This window comes from Ictalurus furcatus, chromosome 8 (genome assembly GCF_023375685.1).
Source record: "Ictalurus furcatus strain D&B chromosome 8, Billie_1.0, whole genome shotgun sequence".
NCBI classification, from domain to species: Eukaryota; Metazoa; Chordata; class Actinopteri; order Siluriformes; family Ictaluridae; genus Ictalurus; species Ictalurus furcatus.
The window spans coordinates 11,503,217-11,520,280 of record NC_071262.1 but is presented as its reverse complement, the minus strand read 5'-3'; the positions used below and the strand labels follow the sequence as shown (position 1 = coordinate 11,520,280).

The 17,064-nt window shown below is 38.6% G+C and overlaps 1 protein-coding gene across 3 annotated transcripts; it reads left to right on the top strand.

Moving 5' to 3' along the window:
- The first annotated feature begins 1,264 nt into the window (after positions 1-1,264).
- On the top strand, positions 1,265-15,083 carry si:ch211-126c2.4 (serine-rich adhesin for platelets). 3 transcript variants are annotated; one of them, XM_053630786.1, is made up of 10 exons: positions 1,265-1,736; positions 1,850-2,564; positions 4,275-6,143; positions 8,160-8,217; positions 9,470-9,622; positions 9,730-9,819; positions 11,124-11,237; positions 13,101-13,193; positions 13,322-13,396; positions 13,540-15,083. In XM_053630786.1, exons 3-10 carry the CDS (start codon positions 4,290-4,292, stop codon positions 13,548-13,550), a joined length of 2,448 nt encoding a protein of 815 aa, XP_053486761.1. In that variant the 5' UTR covers positions 1,265-1,736; positions 1,850-2,564; positions 4,275-4,289; the 3' UTR covers positions 13,551-15,083. The 3 variants fall into 3 exon arrangements, with proteins under 3 accessions (XP_053486761.1, XP_053486760.1, XP_053486762.1); XM_053630785.1 differs by having other exon boundaries at positions 1,850-3,363; XM_053630787.1 differs by lacking the exons at positions 1,265-1,736; positions 1,850-2,564 and adding an exon at positions 3,577-4,182.
- Positions 15,084-17,064: the final 1,981 nt, after the last annotated feature.

Below are 17,064 nucleotides of genomic sequence, written 5' to 3'. Positions count from 1 at the left end.
GTTGACAACACTGTATAAAACTCGATGGTTCAGCTTCCTGAATCTTAAATGGGGGGAGTAGCTTACCCCATTTCGTAACATTATATTCAGTATTTTGAGCTCACTCAGTGTTTGTAGCACTCCTGAGCATTAGCAATGGCACAACTGGCACAGCATAGCAGTGGCAAATCTGCTGTTCCTGTGGCTTGTGATCTTGCACTTGTTTCTTGGCAGCTGGTGGTAATTTAGTCTTCTGGCTGTTGAATAGCTGCCAGCACCTTTAACAGCTCTATGCGTCTTTATACACTTAGAAAACAAAGTTCTATGCAGCACTCTACCTGTTTGGTTTGTTGTGAGATGCCAGTTTATCACAGGGCACCATGCGCACACATTCACAGCTAGGGTCAATTTATCTTAGCCACTTCCCTACTGGCATGTTTTTGGGAGGTGAAAGGAAACCAGAGAACCCAGAGGGGACCTGCAGAGACAGTAACCCAATCTCAGGATCAAACCAGGTCCCTTGTGAGTTGGAAACACCAATTTACTAAGTGCTGTACCAACGTGCCATACTTTCATTTGTATTATTTTCTACTATTTTACAACAACAACAAACAACAACAACAACAACAACATTAATAATAATAATAAAGAATTTAACATTATTAAATAAGCTGGAATGAACAAAATGTGTTAAACAAATCACAAGTTCTTAGTTCAAATGAAAACTTAGAGAGAAAATAATTTTTAACAAAATCTACCTTGTTTACTTAAAAAAAAAATTGGTTCAGAAATTAAATTTGTAGGGGCATGGATTTTACTATTTACAATTGTCTTAGCAACAAATGTCTATAAGCCTTTATCAATAAATCTTTATCCAAATGTTTTAAAGATATCTTACACATAATGTGGTGACTTTTGAATGGTATTGTATATATAACCGCCAAAGTAATTTTTAAAAAATGTAAAGGGTATGCACTATGGATGGAAATATTTTAGGTTACAGTTTAAAGTATTTTTCTATTGGTTTCTTTGATCTGTTTGAGAGAATTACAATGAAGGAAATATTTTCCAATACATCTTTTTACTATGTAAAAAACAATACACATTTGTTTCTAAGCCATATTTTCCTGCATTTAATTAACAAATGCTATTAAAATTAAAAGAGCTCCAAAACAGTGAAGACTGAAGTTTCCCGTATGTCACTGTCATGGAAGTCTTCTCCTTATTTCAGCTGTGCTGCTCTGCCCAAATCTTCTGTAGCATCACTGTTTCTAACAGAAAGTGTATGGCCTATTTCAACTGGATTCAATTCAGTGTTATTTGTATAAAGCTTTTAACAACATACATTTTCACAAGGTTTTACAGAAAATCTGGTTTCAGATTTCGATCCCTGATAAACAGGCCGGATACAACAATGACGAGGAAAAACTCCTTCAGATGACATTAAGAAGAAATGTTGAGGGGGAAAATGACTCAAAATTATTTCGTCACTTCTGGGTGACACCAGATAGTGAAATTATAAGTCATTGGACTTCTACATCTGTATACTATAAAGGTAAACAGTACTAAGTGTGTTGAAAGGATGTTCATTATGAGCAGAGTGTCAGCAGAATCCAGGTGAGTTTATCCACTGAGGAAAGGGTGAAAATCGGGCATAAACTGTTTTGTTAGCTTATATTTGTGCAGATCATCCATAGCAGCAGAAAGTGAAGAAGTTTCAGAATGTCTCAAAGTCTGGATCTGAAATCATATTGCATGTAAGTTGTTGACATAATATGTTATAGCCTTATAAGTGCTTACACTGATCAGCCATGACATTAAAACCACTGACAGGTGAAGTGAATAACATTTTTTTTAAATCTCATTACAGTGGTACCTGTCAATGGGTGGGATATATTAAGCAGCAAGTGAACAGTCAGTTCTCGAAGTTGATGTGTTGAAAGCAGAAAAAATGGGCAGGCGTAAGGAACTGAGCGACGTGAGGCACTGGAGCATCAGAACTGGACCATGGAGCAATGGAAGCAGGTGGCCTAGTCTGATGACTGGTCTGGTCACGTTTTCTTTTACATCATATGGATGGCCGCGTGTGTGTATTGCTTACCTGGGGAAGAGATGGCACCAGGATGCACTATGCAAGCCGGTGGAGGAAGTGTGATGCTCTTGGCAATGTTCTGCTGGGAAACCTTGGGTCCTGGCATTCATGTGGATGTTACTTTGACACATATCACCTACCTAAACATTTTTTACCAAGTACACCCTTTCATGGCAACGGTATTCACTAATGGCAGTGACCTCTTTCAGAAGGATAATGTGCCCTGCCACACTGAAAAAATTGTTCAGGAACGGTTTGAGGAACTTGACAAAGAGTTCAAGTTTTGACTTGAAATTCCCCAGATCTCAATCTGATCGAGCATCTGTGTGATGTGCTGGACAAACAAGTCCGATCCACAGAGGCCCCCCCTCGCAACTTACAGGACTTAAAGGATCTGCTGCTAATGTCTTAGTGTCAGATACCACAGCACACCTTCAGAGGTCTTGTGGAGTCCATGCCTCGACGGATCAGTGATGTTTTGGTGGTACAAGGGGTACCTACACACTATTAGGCAGTGGTTTTAATGTTATGGCTGATCAGTGTATATGATTTAAGGCTTATGGATTTACTTGGACCTGACAGGTGCTATCTTATTAAGAAGAAAATAATCACCAGTTTTATTTATTTATTTATTTTTGCATTTCTACACACTTAGTGCTCTGTGATTCTTGGTTCATCTAATAATTAAGGTTTCTACTTTGAACCCTTTCTGATAGGAAAACATTTTTGCATAGAACCATTGGTTCCCCCAGAGGGACAACCTAACTTTAAGAATGTATAAATAATAAATGTTAAGAATAATACATTATTGCAAACTCTTCTTATATGTTTAGTATTTCTCCGTTGGAAACAGGAGTTAGAGAGAACTGGTGTTAGTTAGAGATATGTTTATACGGAGGAACAGGACGTGACACAAAATTTATGCGCAGTTGATGTGTTTTGCTATTGCACTATAATTCACATGTCTATAAGAAATTTCAGATAGATATCTGGCTAATTTTAGTACAATCATGCAAATTATGTTCACCCGTTATTTTAGTGATCTAGTCATATGTAAATGATATGATAAGAAGACATTTTATGTCAGGATATTCTCTTGATGCTGCTTCCGTTATAAGCGTAATGTTTTCCGGGGCGTGTTCTCTGTGGGGACGTCAGTCTCTTCTGATCCAATCAGAAACTGCGGTGCAACTTTAAAATCTGCTTCGAGTCAAACGTCTTCCGCATAGCAATGTAGTTACTTAACTAGATTAGTAAGTTAACGTTAAAACACTGCTCTCTCAAATAATTAGGTAAGTCTTTCTGGCTGTCATATCTTATTAGTTACGTGGTACTGAGTGTCAATCATATTTGCTCAAAGGATTAAATTATTACAGTACTTTTTAGCAAACATGATCCGTTAGCAGAACAAGCATGCAAACTAGAAAGCAGTCTATCTATCTTTTGGTTGTCAGCTAGTTGTCTTTTGAGATGTGTATCTCTGTGTGTGTGTGTGTGTGTGTGTGTGTGTGTGGCTGCGGCTGCGTGTAAAAGCGTGTGGCTGCGTGTAAAAGCGTGTGGCTGCGTGTAATAGCGTGTGGCTGCGTGTAATAGCGTGCGTGTGTGTCTGGCTGCGTGTAATAGCGTGCGTGTGTGTCTGGCTGCGTGTAATAGCGTGTGTGCGTGTCTGGCTGCGTGTAATAGCGTGTGTGTGTGTCTGGCTGCGTGTAATAGCGTGTGCGTGTGTGTCTGGCTGCGTGTAATAGCGTGTGCGTGTGTGTCTGGCTGCGTGTAATAGCGTGCGTGTGTGTCTGGCTGCGTGTAAAAGCGTGCGTGTGTGTCTGGCCGCGTGTAATAGCGTGCGTGTGTGTCTGGCTGCGTGTAATAGCGTGCGTGTGTGTCTGGCTGCGTGTAATAGCGTGCGTGTGTGTCTGGCTGCGTGTAATAGCGTGCGTGTGCGTGTCTGGCTGCGTGTAAAAGCGCACGTGTGAAATAAAAGGTTAACAGTGGTAAACAGAAAGCGTCTATATCACTTATATAAAACTTGAACGATGGAGATCGGCCGCTCATCATGACAAGACATCGGTATCGGCTGCAAAAATCCTGATCGGAGCACCCCTATTCATCCTATGGTTGATTTGTTAAAATGCTTAACATATAAAGAATAATGTGAATTTATTTCATAATCACTAAAACATTTGATATGTGGTATTTCTCTCTTTAGTAACTTTAGGTGATTATGGAGGGCCTTCACCAGGAGCAGGCCTGCAGCACAGGCAGTGGGCTCAGGATGTCCATTCTCCAGAGGAACTCCTCTTCCCTATTACCAGACCTGTGTCGCAATTCCTCAGTTTATATTGCTGATGAGACATTTCCCTACATGTCAGGAATTTTTGATGAGACTATGGATCCTTTCATGTCAAATGGACCTGATTTGCCTAATCAGGTACAGTTAAAAACATTGACAAAAACTCAGGATGAAGTCATTTCAGGTGCTGGAAGTCAAACAAAGGCTACATACAACAGCATACCAGTAGAGAATGGTAATTTAATGGATTTCAGCATGTCCATTACATCTGCACAGGATGACCCTGAAGACATGACTAATGTAACTGAATCCAATCCAAAGGGAGATATGCCTGATGTCAGCTGTCATTCCCTGGAGTCCACCAGTTGTACAGAAAAATGTGACTTTGGGGTTGAGTCAATGAACAGTGCTTTTGATATGGCTAAAGACCTTAAAGAGAAGTTTTCTGGATTGAATTTGACTAAACTTGCTCCCAATGAAACAACGGGATCAAGCAACGCTACTTTTGAAAAGTCCGAAGAACTTCAAGAAAAGTCTGCTGGACTTAGTTGTACTATTTCTAATGATGATGATGCAAGTGTGGAAGACAAGCATTTAAATGAAAAACTGTTAAACTCAACTGTTGATGTTTGTGGCCCCTTAAACTCTAGCACAGAACAGCCAGATCAGAAGCTCAACGGAACTGTAGATATTACTCAGTCGATTGGACCTAAACAAGAGCAGAGCGGTGAAGGGTGTTCATGTAGTAAGGACTACGTGAAACAAACCACTTTTACAAAGGCTACAGAGGAGACCAATGCAACTGTTGACTTGACTGCTGGTGTTCCCACAGAAGTTGCTCAGCCACATTCTGTAAATGTGCAACCAGTTGACGGATCATTCACTAAACCCAATACAACCACTGACCTCACACCTCCAGAGCTTGTTCCCAACTTGACAAATACCACTATGAATATGGTCAAAAGCTCTGATGAAGAATTACCAATGCGGTCCAATACTAACTGTGGTGAGATGGTAAAAGACCCACCTGTATCTGGTCTGTCAGCTCCAGTCAACCCCGCTGCACCAGTGAGAGTTGATGTGACCATTTCCACTAACGGGACTCTAGATCTTCCTGAGATTGAAGGTAAAGAAGAGCAACAGTACCAATTTAGGAGAAGAAATGAAACTTCTGATGGTGAAGGTTACCTGAACTTGGACATCAGCCAAAGTAGTGTGTTTTCATTGGATGAGATGCTTGACTTGAAACCCTGTCCCCTCGTTGCATCCACACCGATTGTTCTGGGAAATGGTTTTGACAGACTGAGATCTGCATACCCCACAAATGTTCAAAAACGACTCTCTGTGATCAACAGTAACACACAACTGAATGATGACACTGCTGGTGTTTGTGAGCATGAAGGATCGGATGCATCAAAGACTAATCAGTTGCCTGTCAAGTCTGAGCCCTGTAGTCGGATCCAGAACGTTCCAGCAAATGGCACCTCAGATTCCACTACCTCTGAAGCAGCGACTGTGAACAAACCTCCTTTGAATCTTTCAGTCAGAAGAAAAATTCCTCAGCCCTCTTTTAAATCCAATATTCCCAAGACCCAGCTTCCACTAAGGCCTCTCACCTTACAGGTAACGTCAGCAGTGGTTAAATCAAAGAATACAGCATCTCAAACTTCAAATCAGACAGAGTCATCCTCATCTGCTCTGCCCGGCATGAGGAGGACAGTCCAGCTTAATAAAGGGAAAACTCTTGCTTCTGCGAAGAGCACTTCCACAGCGTCCACTGTAAAGGTAGGAAACATGGTTTATCTTTACAGTGCCTAAATAGCATTGGTTTCATTATATTGGTTGGTCATTGTGTACAATCATGAGGAGGTTTCAGACTATTACTATGTCTACTTCAGTGCTGGTGTCAGGAAAGAGTATGGTAAGAGCACATAGTATGCTCATGAGCACCCTTTTGAATACTACTACTTAATAATAATAATAATAATAATAATAATAATAATAATAATAATAATAATAATAATAATAATGGGGGGGTACGGTGTCTAACCTCCGGGGTCGGGGTGCGATTCCCACCTGCCTTGTGTGTACGGAAGCTTGCATGTTCTCCCTGTGCTTTGGGGGATTCCTCCGGCTACTCCGGTTTCCTCCCCCAGTCCTGAGACATGCGCTGTAGGCTGATTTGCATCTTTAAATTGTCTGTAGTGTCTGATTGTGCCCTGTGATGTGTTGGCACCCCGTCCAGGGTGGCCCCCACCTTGTGTCCAGAGTCCCCTTAGATAGACTCCTCGCGACCCTGTGTAGGATAAGTGGTACAGAAGGTGGATGAAAAAATATTATTATTATTATTATTATTATTATTATTATTATTAGTATGTTTTATTTGTAATGAGCTCTTCTAGAACCAAAGAGCTGCAGGCCTGAAAAAGAAGCAAAATATCAAAGTATTAACAAAGGAATAAAGATTAGTTACAACACAAACAAAATGTGTCAAAGCGGCAGCAACGGGTGTCAGATGACGGTAGTAACATCAACCAGAAAGGACTACTGGTGTTGAAAGCATTTCTGAAAATGAAGCCCTGAAATGCCAATTTGGACACCTTACATCTCAAAGGCCTTGCCAACTTGCAGACTACAGACTGAATTACTGACTGAAGCCCATGTGTGGCTAAGCACAATGAATAAATGAAAAAGTGCCAGTATTGTACCACCAGAGCCTGAATGTAGATGGATTATTCTCAGTCCAGCAGTGACCCTGACGTCTTTGTTTGGTGCTGTTATAAGTGTATCCGGCTTGGCAGCATTGTTGTGGATTTTTAAACACCTCAGGATCCATATTAAGATTAGTAAAGCAATGTTTTGGAGGGCTTGGATGTAATCTTCTGTTGCAGACCTGTCATATTTTGAACAGGACCCCTGTATTTTGACATTGAAGCACACTGGAAGGAATTATGATTGAAAATACTTCATAAGTCAATGCAAAGTTGTCTTTTTTTTTTTTCCCCCTAATAAATCGTCAGATGATGATGGAGAGTTGTGCAGAATTTTTGGCAATGGTAATTGGATTTAAAATGCTCTGTTTGCTTTGCTGTCGTGCACAGGTCAGTGCTCAGATGCGTTTAAGCAGTTTGTGTAGCAGATCAGTGAAAAGTGAAAAATGTTGGCGGTATGGAATCATTTCACTGCTTCTATGAGGGACATTAGACCAGTGAATTGTGGAAGGACTAGGCTATGTAGACAGTGCACCGTTATTTACTGTTGACTGTGCCATTCAATTCATAGGCAGTGTAATCTAGAAATATACATCCTTCATCTTCTATAATTGGTCGGTACATCTCCGCAGCATTGCTGGGGACTTTTAAACACCTCACTGGCACTTCTGGGTTGAGGAAAAAAGTGCAACATGTTTAGAAATCCCTGCATCACTGATGCGCCTGATGCACTCGTACCCACACCACACACAATCCCATGCCACATCAGTGCCACTGCACTATGGAGAATGATTTGCCACCCAAATAATATCTAGGTATCAGCGGCGGTTTTCTGGTGGTCTTGTTCCATTTATGCATTGTGTCGTAGGAGACTGATGAATTGTACATTGAAAAAGATGGGCTACAGTCAGTAACCGTACTCCTAGAAATGTACATCTGTATCTATCTGATAAAATGACCAGTGAGTATAGTTATTAGGTAGGTGTACCTAATAAACTGGCATTGTGGTCTACGTGAAGCCTATTATTGTGTTAAGGAATTATTTAATGTACACTGATTTAGTTAAGTGGCTATTTTTTCCCCATCCCAGGCTTCATCTGTGGCTACCTCCACCAGTACGTGTAATATGACCGCAGGGAAGAAAGCTGGTAAGGCAGCCAACCTCGCCCATCTACACCCCCCCCCCACCCCCCCACCCCCCCAAAAAAAAACACACACTGGTTTGTGTGTGCTATGCTTGTGCTGCTAATTTCATGAAGTGATCAGCTAATCTTGTTCTTATGATTATATATTTCTATTTGGCCATTACTTGTGACAAATACAGGTTGTGGGCTTATTTTATTTTATTTTCCTGTTAAACAATAAATGAGTGTATGAATGAAATCATTTTTCACTGATAAAGAGGTCAAATACAGCTAAAATTATTTTTGGCACCGGATAACTAGAACATCAGGTCAGTAACTACTTGGAGTGGTGTTTACGGTGTTTCCAAAACTATAGTAGAATTATAGTTGCACTCAGTATTTGATGTTTTTCTGTATTTTTAGCTGTAATATTTTCATTGTAATAGCTTATTAGTTGTGATGTTAAACTCCGGTAGCACAGAAGGGGGCAGACTGGGGCTCTAATTCATCCTGCTGTGCCAAATTAATATTGAAGAGTTGATCTATAGGACAGGTGAAATTATGTGACTTATTTGATCCCCCCCCCCCCCCCCCCCCCAGTTGGTGAATTTTTTTGCTGGTCGCATTGTCTATCTGTATCTTATTTAGCCGCTGGATATGGAACATACAGTTCCATGTTTTGCTAGTCCTTTTTTCTTCTTCTTCTTCTTCTATTCAGAGACATTTTTGCTTACATCACTTTTATTAACTACTGATCTTGCACTTGTCTCACACAAGTGAGTTTTATATTTGCACGTTATGTAGTCTTTTGTACCGTGCTGCTACATTGTGTGACACCATAGTTCTGAAGACACATTTAATTCCAAAGTTAATACGGTGGAATGACTGGAAAACCCTGACAATACACACACATTGAACCTCTTCATGTGACATGGTGTTAAAGCTGCACTTGCAATATTAGCGACCAAAATCATTTATTTGATGGAAATTCATTAAAATACTCCCAGAAGCACTCCTTTGGAACGCCTGAGACTGGTAAGAATAATTACAGCACAAAAAAACTTCTCCAAATTCAGCATCGCAATGGTTTATATACAGTACTCTATAGAACCCTTTTGGGCATTTTTAGATGGTCAAAAATATAGTGTTCAGATTATACCACACCTCTGCATAGTGAAGTGTTTTGAACCCAATATATTACAGCAATTAGTTACAGTGGTTATAGTGTTGATAAATCCTGTAGTGAAATTTATACTGTTATTTTTTGTTTTTGCAGATAAAAAGGCTGGAAATACTTGCATAATATTGCCTAAACCCTCTGGGTTTCCACCCCCTGGTCGAGGGAGATTTGGCCTTAAACCACCTGGGAGTGCTGTTTCCTCAGAAGAAACTGGTCATGCTCAGACTAGCAAACCAACAAATTTATCAGGTGCTTTACTGTAGACAAATGTAGATATTTATTCTATTTGCTTGAACAGACCTATTGTACGTACCACATCCTTTTGGGTTATTTACTATGTTTCACCTCGTTTAAAGGTATGAGGACAAGGAATTCACTGCTTCCAGGTTTTCCCCAAAAGCATGCAAGCAGCGATGCCTTGCCATTGGCAAAAAGGAAGAAAACTGGTATGCTATTTATTTACTTGTTAATCATTTAACTAATAAGTGCAATATATTTTGGCCTCCTTGGTCAAGCTGGATAAGAACTGATTTATTCAAAGTCATTCATACTAGCATTTACACAAGAAATGTAATGTTCGTGTTAATTCAGAAAAATATTTGTGTCCTCTTCATGCTCCTGAGTGCGTTTAAATATGTGCAGAAAAGACTAACTAATGTAGGCCTCGACTTCATCGACTTCGAATCATATAATTTGCATGGATTACTGCACATTTATGTACACCATTCAACCATAACATTAAAACCACTGACGGGTGACATGAATAACATTGATTATCCTTTTACAGTGGCACCTGTCAAGGGGTAGGATATATTGGGCAGCAAGTAAACAGTCAGTTCTCAAAGGTGATGTGTTGGAAGCAGGAAAAATGGGCAAGCGTAAGGATCTGAGTGACACTGACAAGGGCCAAATTTTGATGGCTAGACGTCTGGGTCAGAGCATCTCCAAAACTGCAGGTCTTGTAGGGGTGTTCTCGGTATGCAGTGGTTAGTACCTACCAAACGTGCTAAAAGGAAGGACAACCGGTGAACAGGACTTAAAATATATGCTGCTAACGTCTTTTTACCAGATACCACAGCACACCTACAGAGGCCTTGTGGAGTCGAGGCCTTGTGGAGTCCAGGCCTCAACGGGTCAGAGCTGTTTTGGTGAAACAAGGGGGATTTACACAATATTAGGCAGGTGGTTTTAATGTTATGGCTGATCAGTATTCGTGGATTATATATGGATTATACTCGAGTCAGGTTTATATTGCAGGTTTATATATTGAGTACCATTGAGGGAAAATTTTGTGAATACCAATGGTTTTCTATTATTATTATTATTATTATTATTATTATTATTAGCTGAAGAATTTAAAGAAAGCAAGCAGACACAAACCCATAATTGAAGACAATTTTTCTATTTTCACTGTTATGATAATTAAAGTAAACTGCAAACAAATGCTTAGATGACACATTTAACCCTCACCTATTTATTATTATTATTATTATGATGATGATGATGATGAAATATTTTATTGACATAAAAGTGAGCCAAAGTAACTTCCATTTCTGCCTTTACTCAAATGCAAATGAGCTGTGTCTGGAATGCGCTTTGCAGTTTACAGGTGATTAGCATTTCCAAAACTTGTCAATTTTTGTTTTATTTTAGTTTTCACACAACTTTATTAAAAGATTGATAAATGAGACCCATTGTGTGTGGCTTGACAATCAGATGAATGTTAGATCAAGACCTTTTCCTCACTCAGATCTGCAGAACCAGCCCAGCTGTGCTGAAGCTCCAACAGGCTCAGCGGCAAGAGAAGGTGTTCTGAAGAATGTAACTGCTCTCACGGGCATCACTTCAAAGAGACCCAACACTGGTATGAGTGTGTGATGTGGTATAATAGACAGCTAGCTGTGTATTTGACTGCCTTATTTGCTTATTTGTCACCTGAATCACTACTAGCAACACGTTATCAACCACCATTATCAGTCAGGCTCCAGATCTGATCAAGAGTCACACCTAGCGGAACCTACAGCTGAACAAATTGATCAAAGATTTAGATAGCTACGCTAAATAGCTGACTTATATTATTGCATTTACCATGTAGTAAGATCCTCCTTTATGCCCCTTATGTCAAAGTCCAGTATCTCAGAGGCATATTTTAATGGACTGTGATGGTTTCAACTTCTCTAGGACTTTTCTTTCTTGAAACCAGTTGATTCGTATGGGGGGGGGCAATTAATTGAGGCCAGATTTAGTTTTAGATTTTTTTTTATCGAAGATAAGATTTAAAGGGAACCCCGACTATGAGAACTTGTATGGCTTATTAGATTAATGCTGATATCCGCTATATAAATCCATTTACGTCTCAATGCATTCTGGGTAGTGACATCAAATGGTTGCAGCGATCTTGATTCTCCAGCCACCCTACAGTGATATAAACATGTCTTCAGCCTTTTCAATTCGAACCCGAGTGTAACATAAGTGAAGAGGCTAACATGGAAGACATTACTCAAAATGTACATCAAAATGAAGACTATCAGAGAGGTGAGGAGGCGAGAGTGGGGCAAAATCGACGGTGTCTGCAGCAACTGCATGTCTGTGCCCACGAGAACGTTTGTTCAGGATAAGCATATGGATTAAACTATCGTTTTATGATGAAACCTATTCTAATATCAATAATTTGAGATTCAGCCATGTCTCGGGCAAAGGTCCAAACAATCCAATTATGTATAAGTATTTAATCCACCTTTCAAAAGAGACCAAAACCACGCATGTGCTCCAAATGGTTCAAGAACAGCTTTAATTTACTTTGCGTATACCTTGGCTTGGCGTTTTAGGCTCATTTTACAGGAGCTTTACGTTATGAGAATATACCAAAAAAAATGCACCAACAAGATGTTTACGGTTTGATTATATTTACAGATATCCCCTGTATCACAGCACACATGAACTAGAAAGTTACAGCCAAAAGCAGCAGTGTGGCTTTTTTTTCTTTTTCTTTTTTTTTTTTTTCTTTTCTTCTTCCCCTGCTGCGTGGGCTAGTAGCTAATTCTTCTGAGTGCTCAAGTGCAACCATTTTACGTCATCGAGCCATGTCACATAATGGCGGCCTCCGTAGGTTAAAATATGTATTAAATATGAAGGCTTTTTAAAGTAATGAACATATTTCATGTGTTTCTAACAACATATTTTAGTAGGAGAGGGCAATTATTACGTGTTAAGGCCTACAAGTCTTCATAGTCTGGATTCCTGTTAAAGAAACAAACTTTTACCATGTGGTGCTTAAAAACAGTAACTATATCCAGCAGAAGAAATAACCTAGCCAGCCCAACTCAGGACCATTTTTATTTTTTATTTGCCATCATCCATTTGTACAACTCTATTTATACTACGGTGTTGTTGAAATCTTGATTCTGATTGGCCAGAAATTTGTAATGCAGCTGTATGTAGTTCTGGCTGTAAGGCATATTACTGGTTTATTATTTATATGATGTTCTAATGTGTTATTGTTTGCTTGTTCTATAGTAAACTGGTATTTGTATTTGACAACCGAAAGCAACATTTCCCCAAGTTTGGTGCCCACAAAGTCAATAATACGTTTCTGTGCTATTAGGACTTCAGTAGTTTTTCCATCAAGCTATAAAATGAATATCTTGAACATATCTTTATTACAGAATATGTAATATGTAGTGTATTCTTAAATAAAAGTCCCCCCTCCCCCTCTTCCCTCACACAGACTGTGGAAATTGTACACTACTTCAAGAGAAATTACACAAATGTCATGAAGAACTGGGGGAATTGCTTGAAGAACTTGGTCGTCTACCAGCAGGTTTGTAATAATGTTAGACATCAGTCTCTTTAGCCTTGTTAAAATTCTCGCAATGTATCTTTTTTTTGTGTGTGTGCATATTTAGGCTTTTATGATGTTATGAATCTATGTGACACTATCTTTTTCAGATTGTAAAAAGTGTATCCTGTTTCAACAAAAATTGGACTCGTATTTAGAGAAGCTTAAGAGATTACAAACAACAGGTATTTTTCTCAGTCATTTCCAATTGGTTCAATTTACTTTTGGTATTGAATGCCATCTATGTTAATGACTCAGGTTTTTTGGTCACTATCTGACCTATTGGCACTACTTACAATGCTAAATTTAAAATGTAATCTTTTCACAGATCATCATTAAGGAACAGGACCTTGGCTGGCCTACACTCAATGTATTTTGTGGATTTAAAATGTAATTATAATTAATAAAATAATTTCTTATTTTCCCCTATATTGTCTCTTTGAACAGAATAGGTTAACATCAAATTGGTTTTAGGTTAGACTTCTTCCTTGATGGAACACGTGGCAACATCTTTTTGTATTTTGTGAACTTAATTGAGTCAGAAAATGTGTTGATGGTTTTGCACTACACAGCAAGTTAGAACGTGTCGGTGTTTTTGTAAACGATTTTTCCTAGAACAGAAAATTTCAGAAGGTTTTTAATAGTATTTCTGTTTATTGATACTTTTATGTGCATGGATACAATTACCCTGTATAAACTGTATGACATGGCAAGTAAAAATAGTCATTACAGCCATTTCAGTTTTACACTTTTGTATTTAACAAAGTTGATGTCTAATAATAATGGTCCTTTTACCTCTTTAATGTTTTTGCTGCCTTGATATTTCATGAATGAAAGATACAGTAAGTAACGCTGTTTGGTTTTCTGTAATCCACAGCCTGTCCAATCCTGTCTGTGTGGAACATTGTTTCAAAGTTTCATTTAGTTAACAGTATAGTGCACAATAGTTTTTTTTATAGTGCTTGGTGTAATGTTTTGCTGTTTTTCTGGCATTTACAGTCGCCTCTGAAACTATTGGAACAGCATTAATTAGTTTTTGCTGTGGACTGAAGACATTTCAGTTTCAGATCAAGATATACCGGTATGTGAAGAGAGTTTAGAATTTCTGCTTTTATTTCCTGGTATTTAGATGTGGACGTGTCGAACGACATAGAACATAGTGGAGTTGGGGTACTCGATCCCGGACTTGAGTCCAATTATGGACGAATTTGGAAAATGGTAAATTTGTGCTTGAACTTGACACAGACTCGTACATCTTGGACTGGGATTTTTCCAAGTACGGTCAAGCCCACGTCATGTGTAACATGAAAAGAAAGATTAAAAAAAAAAACATAAAATGAGGATAACGGGAAATTAATGAATGTCTCTCTCCCTGACCAGGGGGCTTTCTGTGCTCGTGTTTCAAAGCCACCTCATCATGCGAGTACCGAATTGAGTTATCTTTAATGGCTTATTATGCTTGGACGGTCAAATAAACACACACACACACACGTCATGTCAAAATGCAGGTCTGGCCGAGTATTCATGCAAACAGTCAGTTATGTCTTAAGTGAATGTAAACAGTTGTGTGTCAATAGTTTATTGGATCTGTGCATTAGGTCTTAAATTAACAGCAGTCTAATAAACCTGCTGCTGTCTGTGTCATTAATGTTAATCAAACAACAAAAAATAAAGAGAAAATCACTCACTTCTTTGACTGAATAACTTCAGTAAATTTAATAAGAATCACTGTATATGTTATACAGTGGAGTCTATTTTATTTTACATTTCATTGCTTTATTCAATTTCAGTAGTACTTCTTAGTTGAATACTGACAGTCCTACCTGAGAAAACGTATTGTTATTGTGAAATAAGATTGTAGTCATATCACCCACCCCTAAACCTTAGCATTTGGTGATTTCAGTCTTGAATTTCATGTGAAATGTACTTCTTAATGTAGTAAATATCATAAACCCTGCTGATTTTTTTTATTTATTTATTTTAGGAATTAAAATGAGAAAAGTTACCAAAACAGATCTGTGTTCAGAAATGAGTTTGTTGTCATTCATAGACCGATTAAAAGCAGCGATGAAGCTTGTTATGACATGCTGCTAAATGTAACTCTACTCTGTACTCTCTCTCTCAGCCTATATAACTCTGGGGGAGAGGCATCAAATAATTTAAATGTGCACTCGAACTGGAGGACACAATATAGTGTGATACAATAAAAAAACAGGTTCATTTGTATTTTCATACACTTGTAATATAATGAAGGTTCTACAGATACTTCTAGATCACCTTTTTTCTTTGAAACCATTTTTTTTTATAGTAAACTAGTTGAGGTGCTGATGACATGAAATAAAAATATTAAATGGCAATGGCAGGATGGAACAGTAGTGTTTTTTGTTACATTTATGCTACCATTGGTTTGTGAAGGTTAAAATATGAATTCAATAGCGAATGTTGAGTTTGCAATTGCAATTTCAAATCTTTTTTTCAAGTGAATTACTTTCTGGACTGGACTCGGCCATTAAGGACTCGGACTTGAGTGCAACTCGGCCCCTTTTGGACTTGGACTCGAACTTGACAAAGTTGGACTCGGACTCTATTGATTAATGATTTGGTCTCGACAAAGGTGAACCCAACACTAAAACATAGCACATTTTTTATCAGACAACCCAATTTGTAAGAAAACAAAAATATATGACTGACAGGTGTTTCTTGTTAGACTGATTATTTAAACAATAAATGGCTCTGAATATCTACTCTTGGTCTTAGCCTTTGGCAATTTGTTTTTAAAAAGGATAAGCCAACATGAAGATCGAGGCCTGTTTCACGAAGCTGGTTTAGGTGGCTACCCAGGTAAGTTTGAGTTTAGTTTTAGCAAACTCTGTTTTTTTGGTCTCAAGAAGGTGGATTGGTTTTTAGCGGGTTTCATCGCCATGGCAACTTACAAAAGATTGAGAACCTCTGGTTTAGCACTACGATAGCTTTAGGACAGAGGTTCTCAACCTTTTGTAACTAAAGCCCCTCCAAACGTCCCCTATCATGTGGCATGTCACCCCCCCCCCCCCCCCCCCCATTGGAGGAGACTATAATGATTATCTAATGATAATGATTATCTATATTCTATATCAAATATATCTATATATAACCTAATCTATAATCTGTTTTGATATACAGGTAGATAAATATTTTTGCTTTTGTGTTTTTGTGCTTTTTAAAAAATTATTTTTCATAACTTTATGATTTTTTAAAAACTTATGACTTTTATGACTATAAAACTATATAATGGACAGGTATGCAACATGAATGTCCTTGTAGGACAGTACTGCCGACATTTGGAAAGTTGCTAAGGTTTGTCCAAAAAGTCACATTTGTCTTTAGGTGCTTTTTTTTTTTTTTTGCCAAAAAAAAAAGTCACTAAAGGGGTCTTAAAGGTCTTTAAGTTGGCAGCACTGGTTTGCACTGACAGCTAGATAAAAGATAGGCTAAGCTCCGCCTGTCCCCAACAAAAAGAAAATACAGAAGTAGAGGGAACGTGGGATTTTTCATTTATACACATTCTATTTGCGACAGCATCCAAACATCCCAGTTCACTATAACACTATGCCTGTGAGCCCTCTAGCTCTGCTCCTTTACCCAATAAAAAAGCTATTTTCAAAAGGCTTGACTAAACAAATGTGTTTTCAGTCTGGACTTAAACACTGAGACTTTGTCTGAGTCCCGAACACTAATTGGAAGACTGTTCCATAACTGTGGGGCTATTCAAGGTACCGACAGATAGCCTGCACCTTTTGATGAAAGTAGGCGTGGTAGATCATAAAAACCAAAAGTTTGTTCAGATACTGTGGCGTGAGACCATTTAATGCTT

Coding starts and splice junctions, on each gene's coding strand:
- si:ch211-126c2.4 (XM_053630786.1), top strand. CDS start 4,290: ATGGAGGGCCTTCACCAGGAGCAGGCCTGCAGCACAGGCAGTGGGCTC. Junction 6,144..8,159: donor CCACAGCGTCCACTGTAAAG/GTAGGAAACATG, acceptor TCCCCATCCCAG/GCTTCATCTGTGGCTACCTC. Junction 9,623..9,729: donor CAAACCAACAAATTTATCAG/GTGCTTTACTGT, acceptor CCTCGTTTAAAG/GTATGAGGACAAGGAATTCA.